The sequence below is a fragment of the Doryrhamphus excisus genome, chromosome 1 (assembly GCF_030265055.1).
Source record: "Doryrhamphus excisus isolate RoL2022-K1 chromosome 1, RoL_Dexc_1.0, whole genome shotgun sequence".
NCBI lineage: Eukaryota > Metazoa > Chordata > Actinopteri > Syngnathiformes > Syngnathidae > Doryrhamphus > Doryrhamphus excisus.
The window spans coordinates 32,268,465-32,280,702 of record NC_080466.1 but is presented as its reverse complement, the minus strand read 5'-3'; the positions used below and the strand labels follow the sequence as shown (position 1 = coordinate 32,280,702).

Below are 12,238 nucleotides of genomic sequence, written 5' to 3'. Positions count from 1 at the left end.
CGTAGAGGAAATCACTGAAACATCCAAGTACTGCATGTGTGTATTTTATTTACACAAACTACTGCACAGTCTTTGGGAATTCATTTTTAGGCTGGGGAGGGAATGTTTCCTGGTGCCGATTCAATATCTGTGGAAGAGGAAAAACACCATTGATGTGATTTAATATTCATTTTCTGTGCTGCTTAATTCTCACTGGGATAGCGGGTGTGCTGGAGCCTATCCCAGCAGACTTCAGCTAGAGACGGGGTACCCCCTGGCCTGGTGGCCAGCCAATGGCAGGGCACATAGACAACCAGGGTCGGAGAGAATGACTTCTACGCCATCCATGATAAAACGTAAACAAGCGGAGTTGATGACATGGCGCCATGGCAGATAGGCAAGATGAATGAAATACTGTCATGGGGTCTCCTCTTCCAGAGCGCGAGTGGAAGCTAGCAGGGTTAGCGTGTGTGACGCAGGCTGGGTGGGTATATTTCCACCAGGTGGTGGTTTAGGCTGGTTTACACGGCCCATCGACCACCGAGTGAAAAAACACAGGAACATAGCATACATATTTTCATCATAGCTCGTCTTAGCCGTGAATACATATGCTCCACACACTAAACATTTTCGTGACCGTCCTTCAAAATAAGAGCGGTGTTTGCCCCATGTCTGTGTAAACGAAACAAGAGTGTGATAAAACTATCTTCGATATGCAGTTGGAATGGCATGGGGGACTACATCTTCCTTCATGACAAGCACAGACATCAGGTGATTTAGCAGCAATGTGTGTAGAACAGTTCGCCAGATTGTTACCAATAAATACATGCGCTTTACCATTTCACACACGTCTGCTAGCCATATGGCTTAAGCTTTGTAGAGTTTTATACAAGACTCTGCTGAATGTACATTTTATATTGTCATATCGTGATAATCCTAAAGATATCCTGATACATGCTCAGGTCCATATTGCCCAACCTTACCATTGTCTTCCTCTTTGTATATCTTTACAACACACAGAGGAGACCAAGACGTGTTCATGTCTCACACAGGATGGTGGATGATGGTCTCCGTTCAAAAGGCGTACTTTTCCTTTAAAACACAGCGAGATCTTTCCCGCCCCCCCACAAATATGTTTGGCGGGCCACAACTAGATTTGGTAGCATAACTCTTACAAACACATCAGTGATACTACCAGAGAAGAACATAATTGAGCCACTTTGACGTTATATTTTGCTGCTTGAGATTGTATTTGTCTACAACGCAAGTGACAACAAATAAACAAAGTAACTTGATGAATGAGACTATTGAGTCTGCCAAGGATTCACCCACCGCTCCAGGTCGGCTTCTAGTCCTGCTTCTTGGGGTTGTTGACGGCCACGTAGTGGTACAAGACTACCAGCAAGAACAGCGACACGCCAAGCATGTTGGCAAAGATGGCCAGTTGCACGTCGGTCACCATTCTGTCAAACATGATCACAAATGCATTCGTATTAAGCACACAGAGACGCGAGTACGGGAAATATCTCAAACGCCCGACAACCGGTTAGCTTAGCTCGCTAGCTAGCTAGCAAACAACACAAACACTTCAAGCAGTAAAACGTGTAACAAACAATCACAATCGAGATCCCGTTGACCTTCTCTGGTTCTGCGGTTACTTACGTTATCAGCTCTCTTTTTTTTTTATCAATTTGGTTGAAAGCGCCGTTTCTTAGGACCACTGAAGCCAAGCGCTAAGTCTCTTCCGGTTTAACAGGAAATACACGTCGCGCTACATATGCCAAATGTTGCGTTCCATTCCATCCGTAAATATGAAAAACCACCGACAAACGCGAATGGTTTAATCAATTGTAGGTAAAAATTGGACCACTTAGCCATTAATATACGCAACGAAAAATGTAGAAATCGTTTAGTGCTTAGCCTTTTCATTCTCACCACTGGAAAACACAACTAGACTAGACACAGACGCAGTACGAAGTCCCCAAATCACAGAGACCCTTGAATACCACACGCCCCGCCTTCCCACAACAAAAACATCTGGAAGCAATCCAAGATGGCCGCCGCGACCACAGCGGGGCTCGAAGCCCACAGTATGGAAGACAAGAAATTCGAATATTTCTCGTCCATCAACTCCATGGCCAAGAAGATAATGCAAGAGCGGGAGAAAATCAAGACCAAGCACGGCTCGACGTGGGAGAAAATGTCACCGCAGGAACAAGACAGCGCCATCGACAACTGGATGATGGATCCTCACATACGAGGCCGATACGCGATGCACAAAGTAGACAGAGAGGAGGTGGACTGTTATCCCAAAGTGCTCATACAAACCGGGCAGAAGATTGTCCATTTCGGGGAGGAGGTGCGTATAAAGATGTCGCGGTGTAAATGAAAACATGGCGACTTTTATGTGTGTGTCGACAATCGCCTGCTGTCTCCGGTTTTAGTGACTAGCCACGTAGAAATGGCACCGTGCTAGCTAGCACATCTGGCGAACAGTCGTTACGGGCGCTTGGAGTTATGAAATATTTATGTCCAATATCGTGAAATAAAGCAGCCCTGCGTGTTTCTCCAGGACATCACATGGCAAGATGAACATTCGGCCCCCTTCTCATGGGAAACCAAGGTAAGCTCGACCTTTAATGAACAGACCGTGGCGTGATCAAGTTAGCTTCCTACTGGATTGAAGGTGGTGTGACCCAATGTGCGGTGCCCGTTTGTACACCTTCCTTCTCGATCGAGCACACGGTGCATGTTGGACCCGGGTCACTTTGAAAACCACCAGGCCCATCATGCACCGTAACAGACCCATCACCCATCTTGCAGACCCCAAAGGTTCATAAGACCAACAGGTGAAAATTACAAAAACCTGGGTCACCCCCCAAATGGAATCATTTCCACCATATCCTGTTTCCGAGCATTCCCAAACATTTCATCCGGTGCTGCATTCAGGGGCGCTAGTAAAAATGTGACATGAAATAGTGTCTGTCCTGCACCTGCCTTTCCACCTTCAATCGCCCCGAATGGGAAGCCATTTCCATGAGAAGTTTGGTCTTTCAGAGCCAGCTGGAATTCAGCCTGACATCAGGCGCTGCTGACCAGGCGGCGTCCGTCTCCCAGGGGGACCCCAAATCCTCAAAGACCCCCCACTCCAACTATCTTGGCAAGACCACGGCTACCAAGGTAGGATGCTGGACTTGTATGGACCCGTAGGTTAGACATTGGCAACGATCACCTGAAAGCCACGTATTGGCTGATCCCGTCTTACCTGATGATGATAATGATGATGATGCTGGTGCGGGTGAAGGTGTCTGTGAGTGAGAGCAGGAGACCCAAGGAGTCGTCTGCTTTCTGGAAGATCAGTGCAGAGCGGTCCAGGCTGGAGGGGGAGCAAGCGGACTTCCAGTCCCTGACCCCCAGTCAGATCAAGTCCCTGGAGAAGGGAGAGAAGCCACTGCCCTCTTACCTGCGCCAGGTGAGCCTCGGGTGACGCTCACGTGGTTTCTGCTCCTTTGGCTCAAGGTCAAAGTGTTCTTCCACAGGAGTCATCTTTCCCCCCCAAAGAGCAGGAGGCGGCGGCAGACCCCCAGCCTGCGCCCCCATCCAGGCCCACCAAGCAGCGAGCACCCAAGCCCCCGGCGCCGCAGCCCCCTGCGGTCGTGAGCGCCACGCCGGCGTCCATCTCCATCTCGCCTGGCCCCGCCCCTCCGGTCGTGGTCTCGGCAGGGGGGGGCTGGGAGCGATCTCAGAGCACGCTGCCGGCCGTGGGCTACACCGTGGACGAGGTGTACCCCTCCAACGCCCTCTCCAAGGAGGACGAGGCCTCACCCAGCAGTCCCGTCTTTTCCCAGGTGACCTTGAACGCACCAACAGACGAGAACCATTGGCTGTGGTCAGAGTTCTGTCATGGCAATGAAGTCCTCATGTTAGCAATGTCTGTCAGAGTTGGCGTGTGCTTGGGGGGTCTGACCGTGGCTTCCCTCCCCCTGCAGTTCAACACCAGCAGCAACATCCTGAAGACGGGCTTCGACTTCCTGGACAACTGGTAGGCTGCTGCCGCATGACGGACGGCGTCACGGCCACCTCGCCGCTCCACGGCCGCATCCACCCTCCCTCCCTCCCCGGTCAGCTTGGAACGCTTCCTTCCCTTCTGGCCCCCCCCCCCCCACCTTGGCGCTCAGTCCCACGCGCCAGACATTCTGTATTACTCGTGCTTTTTCTCCTAGATTGTTTCCTGCGTGGGAGGGAGCGTGCCTCGCCACTTGCTGTTCAACCACGCCGATGATTGCTGTGTGGTGATTGGCCTTTCTGGGGCACAAATGTCTAATCCAGCGCCACAACAAATACGGTTTCAACAAAACATAGGAACCTACGCTGGCCACACAGAGGCACGAGTAACACACAAGTACCAGACTCCATTGTTGCAACGACAATGGGCTTTTATTGCAATGCTGGCTTATACAGTAGTTGTGTTATCCATAATACCACTACTGGTGTAGCCTCCAGCTACAACAGTAATTGTGTTATCCATAATAACAACTACTGGTGTAGCCTCCGGCTTCAACATTGGTTGTGTTGTTATGGATAACACAACTACTAGTGTAGCCTCCAGCTACAACAGAAGTTATCCATAAACAACACAACTACTGGTGTAGCCTCCAGCTTCAACCAACATTACTTCCTCTTCCGGAACACATTTATTCAATCACAAGCATATTTATGTCTTATTTTCTCTTATGATGGCTACTATATTAGGCTGTAGGTGTGTACAGGTGACTATAGGGCTGTTGGGTCACGTCTAGAGCTCTAGTTATATTAAAAGTGTATGTAGAAGGTTGCAAAGTACCAAAATATATTTATGAATAAAGAGTGGATTTAAATCAGCACTGCAAATTTGAGATCCCTGGATGAGATGGTAGAGAAGACACGCACGTTCTAATCATGGCGCATCTTTTTCCATCTTTATCAACACGACACAACCAGAGCTATTTTACCCCCCATATGAGACTTGCGTGGATGATGATCCGTATGACGTATGAATGCCAGCCATTACAGGACTACCTTTAAGTCACGCCAATAAAAGGAAGAAATGCTTGATGTTGTCATTTGGGACTTGACCATGATGCGGAGCAGAGCATCATGCTGGTGCAACATGATATGAGGCATTTATGATATCAATTTCAAATGTTTACACTGCTTTTTACTAAATTGTACAGTACATCATTCCCCACTTTATCAGATTTCAGTCTTGGGAATTTACGACTATTCTCTAAAACTGACAACTTTATTCTTATATCATTTGTAATTATTAATTTATGAGACTAAAGCCTGAAACTTTTTTTCTTCTTGAAAATGTCCAACTATTATTGTAAATTCTTTAAAATTACAATTTCAAAGTCATGAATTCACGAGAATAAAGGCAAGAATTTCCACTTTCCTTCTTGTGAATTTATGACTTTTTCATTTGCATCCATGTGGGAGAAAATGGCGCAGGAAGCGTACGCTATGTTTGCTAAGAAGCCGCGTGCTACGGTATGCGTTCCTGAGGGACGCCAGCGGCCAAGGTGGGGGGGGGGGGGGGGGGTCGGCTGACTGTACTCTCTGTGACTGCTGAGGAGGGGCGGTGGCCAGGAGGGTTTGGATGTTGGTAGACTTGGTGAGGAAATGAGACCACATGATTTGTGGCGTTTGTAAAGGATGGTGGCCTGAAGGTGGGATTAAGCGGGCCCTTGGCAGCACCTGCCTGAGGGGAAGTGTAGGAAAGGAAACGGGATGGGGGAGGCGCTGAGGGCTTTCCTGTCTGCCAAGCACTGAAGCGACGCCCTGAAAAAGCAAATAAAGGAGAAGGGGTTGCTAGGACGTTGTTTGGATCCTGTTTTCCATCCTGTGGACGTCTCTGTGGGAGGCCCGCTGACTGGGAGGGGGGAGGGAGAGAGAGCGGGAGGCTTTTTTTCCCGACTTCTTTCCTTCCTCGGAGTCAGGAGGCTGAAAATGGGAGCGATCACCACCTCGCTCGCACTCCTGTCTTTATGCTCGCTGGGCTGGTGTCTTCCTGCCGGGACGCCGCCACCAAGCCAGGTCAGTCCGCTTCCGGCACTCTGCTAGCTTACGTTAGGCCAGGCTCTGGCTTTCGGGGGGGGGGGGGGGGGGGGTGTTGGCTCATCGTTGCTGGCTAATCTTGACCACGCCAACTCCTGTCCTAACTTTGTAGGTTTGCCATGCTGGCTCCTAAATGCCACCAAATACGGCCCCTGGCTACGAGGCTCTTCTCAAACATCATCACTGCTGCTCATGGCGGACTAGTCGTCCAACAAACGCACCTCTTGACTAACTACTCATTGCTTTGCCCAAGTGAAGCCTTTTCTAGCACAGACGTGGCAGAAGGACCTAATCCATGCCTCTTGCTACTTACTATGCTGCCTTGCACTGCACTCTGTGTGTATGCTAGCGGCCCTGCCTCCACCCGCCCGAGCCAAGACACTGTATGGTTCTCACTCCGTTCATGTGGTTGTTCCATGGAACAGACTTGCCACGGTGCTGAAGGCGATGCGCAGAGTGAACCCTCATGCTGCCTGTTTATTGCTCATCCACTTCATCTTCACTTCCTGTGTGATGGATTGATTGATTGATGATGGCCCTAAGCTTAGTGCCCACCAGGATCACAGCCGCTTACGCCATATGTACAAACACGTACCAAAATGACTTCCCATAAGGCATTGCATCTGAGCAACATTCATTGACGTCAGCCTCCCTCCTGGCTTTGGGCTCCAGGTCCTCTGGCTCCCTCTGGTGGACACAGGCAGCATTGCAGCGGCATCCACCTTTTTTCTATGCTAATGAAATGGTTCTCTCAAACAAAATGCATTATGGGAAAACTTTCAAATCCTTTTCCATTTTTCACTCATAATGCTAGACATTTGCATGTTTGAGTGTTAAGTTCCTGTGCGATGAGTGAACCCGTTCTACTGAGTCCAGCGGGTTGACAAGCTCATCATGGGTTGTTTTCACACTCATGATTGGCTGCTGTCAAATAGAGCGCTGACCGGTCCTTACGCACTGACGTGGACACATGCATGGCTGCCGCACACAGGCACAGCCAAGCTAGCCGGCTAGCTCACGTTCCCTGGCTAAATGTCCTTCAACTGCTTGTCAAACGCCATTTCTCTCAGGCGTCTCAGCCAGACGTGAAAAAGGGCAGAGGCGATGTTCCCGACGCCCTTCCCGTGTCCGAGCTGGAGCCCACGCACGCGACGTCTGACTTTGAAAACTCCTACAACTACGTTTGTACGTCCTCACATCTTCTCACACACGCCGCTAGCATCACAAGCTCCACGGACGTCTCTTCTGCCCCGCAGTGTCCAGGCTGGCCGGGATGGACCAGGCCATCCACAAACTCAACGTGGGACACTACACCCTGGACGTCAATGTGGGCCAGCTGATGGAGCATCTGTCCAGGATGGACGGTAAGGAACCCGGAGCGTTAGCTAGAGGGTTAGCTTCAGTCATGAACCGTTTCGCCTTCCTTTCCAACATGGCAGCAAAAATGGTGGAGCTGGAGGATCAAATCCGGGACGTCTACCAGCACAGCAAAGACAACCGTAAGGAGATGGGACGACTGGAAGGTAGCTCCTTCATTCTCACTGCTGCTTCAGACCAATCAGAGCCCAAGCCAGGCCTTTCAAAATAAAAGCATGACGGCAAAGAGTTGCACCGCTGCCATGCCTCTTTTATTTTGAAGGTCTGGTGGTGTGCATTAGGTGGAAGTGGGAAACTATTGAAATGGGAAAGGGAGGGTGTCAGGTGTGGGACCAAACACGCACCCAGGATGCACACAGGTTTTCCTCTGCCAATCAGGTTGCCAGAAGGGTCTGAGGGTGGGCTACAAGTGTTACCTGGTCTACAACAGCTACGAACACTACGCCGGTGCGTCCAGGAAGTGCCTGGAGCGAGGGGGCCGCATGGCCATGCCCCGCGACCGGCGCGAGCAGGAGGCGCTGGCCGGCTACGTCAAGTCCTTCTTCCATCCGGGCAACTGGCCCGTGTGGCTGGGCATCAACGACCTGAGCTCCGAGGGCCGGTACATCTTCGACGACGGCACGCAGGTCTCCTACTTCCAGTGGCGCAGGCACTTCCTGTCCAGCCAGCCCGATGGCGGCAAGCGCGAGAACTGCGTGGCCATGTCGTCGGACGACGGCGACTGGTGGGACCACTACTGCGATCGGGCCATGAACTACCTGTGCGAGTTTGACGACAGGGTGGCGCTCTAGAGTTGGGCCGTGATGGCGCTCGTGGGAGGAAACACGGGCGTAACCATAGCAACGGGAAGCCAAGCTTTTTCAACATTCATCCCAATGCTAGCTAGCTTCAAAGAGTAGCCCCTCCGCACAGCACACATGCTAGCCAGCAGTAAGGACACATTTATCCAAGAGGAGACTGAGGGCAGCACCGGGCTAGCAGTGTCTCCTCCTCGACTGGCAACTTAGCTTCCTGTGTAGCAGCAGTAGTGAACAACAGCCACATTTCAGTGTAGCTGTAATGTTGGAAATACAGTGGAAGGGGAAAGGAATAATAATAATAATAATAATAATAATAATTAGTGGTGGTTTTTAACGAAGGAGTCCACTTTTGCCACCAGATGGCTATAAAAGAAGGCATGCATGTTTGGGACACTTTTGATGCGACACAGAAAGTTTTAATAGTCGTTTAAAGACATGATTGATGCTTCCTCGCCGTGTGGTGTTAGCATTTCTCTGATGATGCTAAACTTCCACACGACATTTCTTGCTGAAGGCGGGGTTGACATTTACTAATATTGGATGATGATTGTTCCTAGAATCGCTATTACCCTTCATGACCACAGGGGGTCGCCATACTCGGGTTTTCTTCACTGACAAATCAATGATTGGACATGAAAACAGATCCATCAAAGCACTGACCTAACCACGAGGAGTCGGCCTCACTTCGCCTCACTCTTCCACATCAGTCACGCCTCATCACGGCGGCGTGAGGGCGGGGCGTGACGTCATCAAGGTGGGTCAAAGCGTCGCTCACCTCCAGTTAAAAGTGCTCTGACCTGACCTGCCGGGCTGGCCCGCGACCTTTCTTAGTCGGCAGACTCGCACGCCTGCAGGATGCGGCCGACAGAGGGTCTGTCCATCGGGGTTTTGGACTGGTGGAACAGGAGGATCTGCTTGCTGTCGCTCAGCAGGAAGTCTCCTCCCATCTACAAAACACAAACCATGGACACATTATCACCATCTGTGGCTTTTTTAATCCAAGAAATATTTGGTACAGTGCCGAAAACCCCTTTTACCACCATTAGAGCCCTCCACACGTGAAGTAACACCCCTATAGTCACCATTACGCCCAAATTACCCAATATGGTAGACAGAGTAAGATATACAAGACATAGAAAGGCGTTTACCACCTTCTACATTCACTTTTACCACCATTAGAGCCCTCCACACATGAAATAACACCCCTATAGTCCCTATTATGCCCCAATTACCCAATATGGTAGACAGACATAAGAAAGGCATTTACCACCTTCTACATTCACTTTTTTGCATGATTAGTTCCATCCAGACATGAAATAACAACCCAAGGAGATGAATCTTCCAACAAAGTGGTACGGGTTACTGCTACCCAAACACAATAAAGTGTATATTATTGTATGATATTATTATTAAGTGCATATTAGTGTATTTTGACCTGGTAGAGGTCTTCCAGGAGGTGCAGGGGGAATTCAGGGAAGTCTCTGTCCACTGCTGGATACTGGGAATACTGGAGCAGCGTGCCAAAGCTCAAGACCTTGGCGTAGGACGAGACCAGTCCAAAGCTCCTGTAGATCTGCAGCAGAGAAGACGTGCGTTAGAACATGTGACATGAATGAACGCTTCCAAACGTGCAAATACTTTTCTTTGGGAGTCCAGCACCAAGTCCAAAGTGCAGCCCGTCTGCTGCAGCCACAGCCGAGCCCCCTCCAGGGAGCCGAAACACACCACCAAGACCTTCACGGACCGAGCCTCCAGGGCAGCCTGCACACAAGACCAAAGTAGACCTGATACGCCATCTAGCCCAGCATCCACCTTTTCATCTCTTCAGAAGACACAGAAGCGAGAAGGACGTGGTGGACCAGACCGACCAGGCTGCCCTCCAGCTGAGCCACGTGGTCGCGTCACGGCAGTCATCCAAAGTGTCTGATGAGGACCAGCAGGAGCTTCTGACCCCGGGATCGGTACTGGTCCAGCGTAACTCTCCTGTTTGGACGACAAACACCTCAGGCTGCATCAGCGCCTCGGAAAGAGGGAACTTACTTCCCGCTGCGTCCATCCATCAGCAAAGTCTCATGGCTAAAGATGTCCGCCGCCGCAGTGGCGCCGCTCCACGATGGAGGAAGACCTTCATCCACGAAGCGCAGGAAGGCGTCCCACTCGCTCTGTAAGCAGATACGTGATCAGGGCTACGTGTTGATGTGGGTGATGTGGCGAGCAGGGACGTGGGACGTGGATGGAGTTTTACAAGAGGGAAAAAATATGAACTATTGAATCATGAATAATTGACCAGCATAGAATTGAGGTGTTAAAAACAGAAGCCATAATATGATGAGAAAGAAAAGAAAATGTTCTAACATCATAGGAAGGATGTGGAAATATCACGGGAAGAGCATTTACAACAAGTTGAAATCCAAGGAGATGAAAACAAGCCGCCAGGCCAGCAAGCAGAGCAAGATGTAGCGATGGGCAAACGTTACAAACGTTACCAACCTGCAGCTGCAGCAGCTCGTCCACCTGCTCCCGGACGTCTGCACGGCTGCAAAAACGAAAAGAGGAAGTCCAGCTGAATAGGTGCAGATTGTGGAAGATGTTGAAAGGGCCCGACGTGACATAAAGAATAAGGAGGCACTTTGTTTCTGTATGCATGCAAGTGCTGATGGGACGTGGACCTCTGCTAACAGGTGAGAGCTGCTAGCTACCAGAAATGCTAAGCTAACTTACTGATACCACTTCCCCCACAAGGCCTCAGCTTCCGTCTTCTTCTGCACGCCGACGCTGCTCAGCAGGAACACAGCACAGCATCAATTAGCTTTGTAGCTTTCTTCATCACCCAGGAGCATCACCTTCTCCCCGCTTACCTCCTGTAGAAGTCTCCTCCTGCTGCGATCAGGCCGTACAAAGTAGCAATTTTGTGGGGGACAAACTTTTCCAGGGAGGCTGGATGACAACAAAATAATAAGGTAAATAACAAGGTAAGCTAAAATAACAAGGAACAAGTAGCAAGGAAAGCCAAGCGTATTGTCTTCTAAATGACACTTTATCCTTTCACCCCGTCAGCATGGTGCACCTTGTGTGGGTTTATTGCCCAGGTGGTGCCAACAGGTACTTTACCCCGGCAATTGGAGCATTTATCACTGACTTGTATCCGCCATTACGAGGTATGGAGCCAAAGGTGTCCCAACAATACGGTCAGTTTATTGTGGTCGGCAGACAAACACAAGGCTGCTCTTTTTTAAATCCTGTGCTTTTTTTAAATATTAAATTTCTATGAAGTATGCTGGAACATGTGATAAAGTACCTAGCCTAGCCTAGCTACCAATCTACCTGCCTTCCTTCCTTACCTTCAGAGTCCTTCTTGGCCTGCTGCAGCAGAACTTTGCCCAGGTTGACGAGCAGCTTCAGGGCCACCAGGAGGGTCTCCGCCTCCTGGACCACGTCTTCATCCATGTCCAAGGCGATCTTCTGGACTCTTTCAAATAAAACACGTCCAAAGTTCGAGATAAAGCATTTCCGGGTTAATCATGTGATCGGAGAGCAGCGGCAATTCAGACGTCAGGAGGTGGTCCCTCTAGTGGTGAGACGCAGCCATTGCAGGAAGGCCTAGTTTGTGTTGGTAAAATGGAGGGGGGTCTTAGCACGCCCTCTAGTGGTGAGACGCAGCCATTGCAGGAAGGCCTTGTTTGTGTTGGTAAAATGGAGGGGGGGGGGGGGGGCTTAGCATGCAATGTGACGAACAGAGAGCAGATTTACGGACTAGTGGCCCGTGTCCACCCGTTAGCCTGTTCAAGTCTAAATGTTGCCAAGACAAGTTGTACGGTAGCAATAAGAAAAGTTAGAACGTTAAGAGAATAACCACGTGTGACGCCACTTTGGGATGACATGAAGTAGAAATATAAAAATGTAAAAAGGTTGGGTGAGCGTTGCAGTGGCAGTGAAGTGATCACATAAGAACAGAGGAATTCTTTGTAAACATCATAGCAGTAATA

The 12,238-nt window shown here is 49.9% G+C and overlaps 4 protein-coding genes across 9 annotated transcripts; 2 read left to right on the top strand and 2 right to left on the bottom strand.

Annotated features, from left to right (window-relative positions):
- Nucleotides 1-26: 26 nt before the first annotated feature.
- ost4 (oligosaccharyltransferase complex subunit 4 (non-catalytic)) lies at nucleotides 27-1,653 on the bottom strand. Its single transcript, XM_058071435.1, has 3 exons — nucleotides 1,642-1,653; nucleotides 1,312-1,442; nucleotides 27-127 (listed from the first exon to the last, which is right to left on the bottom strand). Exon 2 carries the CDS (start codon nucleotides 1,439-1,441, stop codon nucleotides 1,328-1,330), a length of 114 nt encoding a protein of 37 aa, XP_057927418.1. The 5' UTR covers nucleotide 1,442; nucleotides 1,642-1,653; the 3' UTR covers nucleotides 27-127; nucleotides 1,312-1,327.
- Nucleotides 1,654-1,983: 330 nt separating this feature from the next.
- Nucleotides 1,984-5,413, top strand: c1h1orf198 (chromosome 1 C1orf198 homolog). Of its 2 annotated transcripts, XR_009129641.1 has the most exons (7): nucleotides 1,984-2,338; nucleotides 2,552-2,602; nucleotides 3,037-3,159; nucleotides 3,284-3,451; nucleotides 3,519-3,827; nucleotides 3,969-4,100; nucleotides 4,203-5,413. XR_009129641.1 is itself a non-coding variant. In XM_058071310.1 (6 exons), the coding sequence occupies exons 1-6, from the start codon at nucleotides 2,033-2,035 to the stop codon at nucleotides 4,023-4,025; spliced, it is 1,014 nt and encodes a 337-aa protein (XP_057927293.1). In that variant the 5' UTR covers nucleotides 1,984-2,032; the 3' UTR covers nucleotides 4,026-5,413. The 2 variants fall into 2 exon arrangements, 1 of the variants encoding a protein (XP_057927293.1); XM_058071310.1 differs by having other exon boundaries at nucleotides 3,969-5,413.
- selenol (selenoprotein L) lies at nucleotides 3,615-12,238 on the bottom strand. Its single transcript, XM_058071325.1, has 9 exons — nucleotides 11,594-12,238; nucleotides 11,111-11,189; nucleotides 10,974-11,027; nucleotides 10,743-10,788; nucleotides 10,293-10,414; nucleotides 10,121-10,235; nucleotides 9,891-10,013; nucleotides 9,688-9,825; nucleotides 3,615-9,199 (listed from the first exon to the last, which is right to left on the bottom strand). Exons 1-9 carry the CDS (start codon nucleotides 11,697-11,699, stop codon nucleotides 9,080-9,082), a joined length of 903 nt encoding a protein of 300 aa, XP_057927308.1. The 5' UTR covers nucleotides 11,700-12,238; the 3' UTR covers nucleotides 3,615-9,079.
- Nucleotides 5,572-11,567, top strand: clec11a (C-type lectin domain containing 11A). 5 transcript variants are annotated; one of them, XM_058071369.1, is made up of 6 exons: nucleotides 5,575-6,054; nucleotides 7,146-7,260; nucleotides 7,332-7,439; nucleotides 7,515-7,598; nucleotides 7,831-11,224; nucleotides 11,310-11,560. In XM_058071369.1, exons 1-5 carry the CDS (start codon nucleotides 5,968-5,970, stop codon nucleotides 8,241-8,243), a joined length of 807 nt encoding a protein of 268 aa, XP_057927352.1. In that variant the 5' UTR covers nucleotides 5,575-5,967; the 3' UTR covers nucleotides 8,244-11,224; nucleotides 11,310-11,560. The 5 variants fall into 5 exon arrangements, with proteins under 5 accessions (XP_057927337.1, XP_057927352.1, XP_057927320.1 ...); XM_058071354.1 differs by having other exon boundaries at nucleotides 5,572-6,054; nucleotides 7,332-7,598; nucleotides 11,310-11,564; XM_058071360.1 differs by lacking the exon at nucleotides 5,575-6,054 and having other exon boundaries at nucleotides 6,148-7,260; nucleotides 11,310-11,563.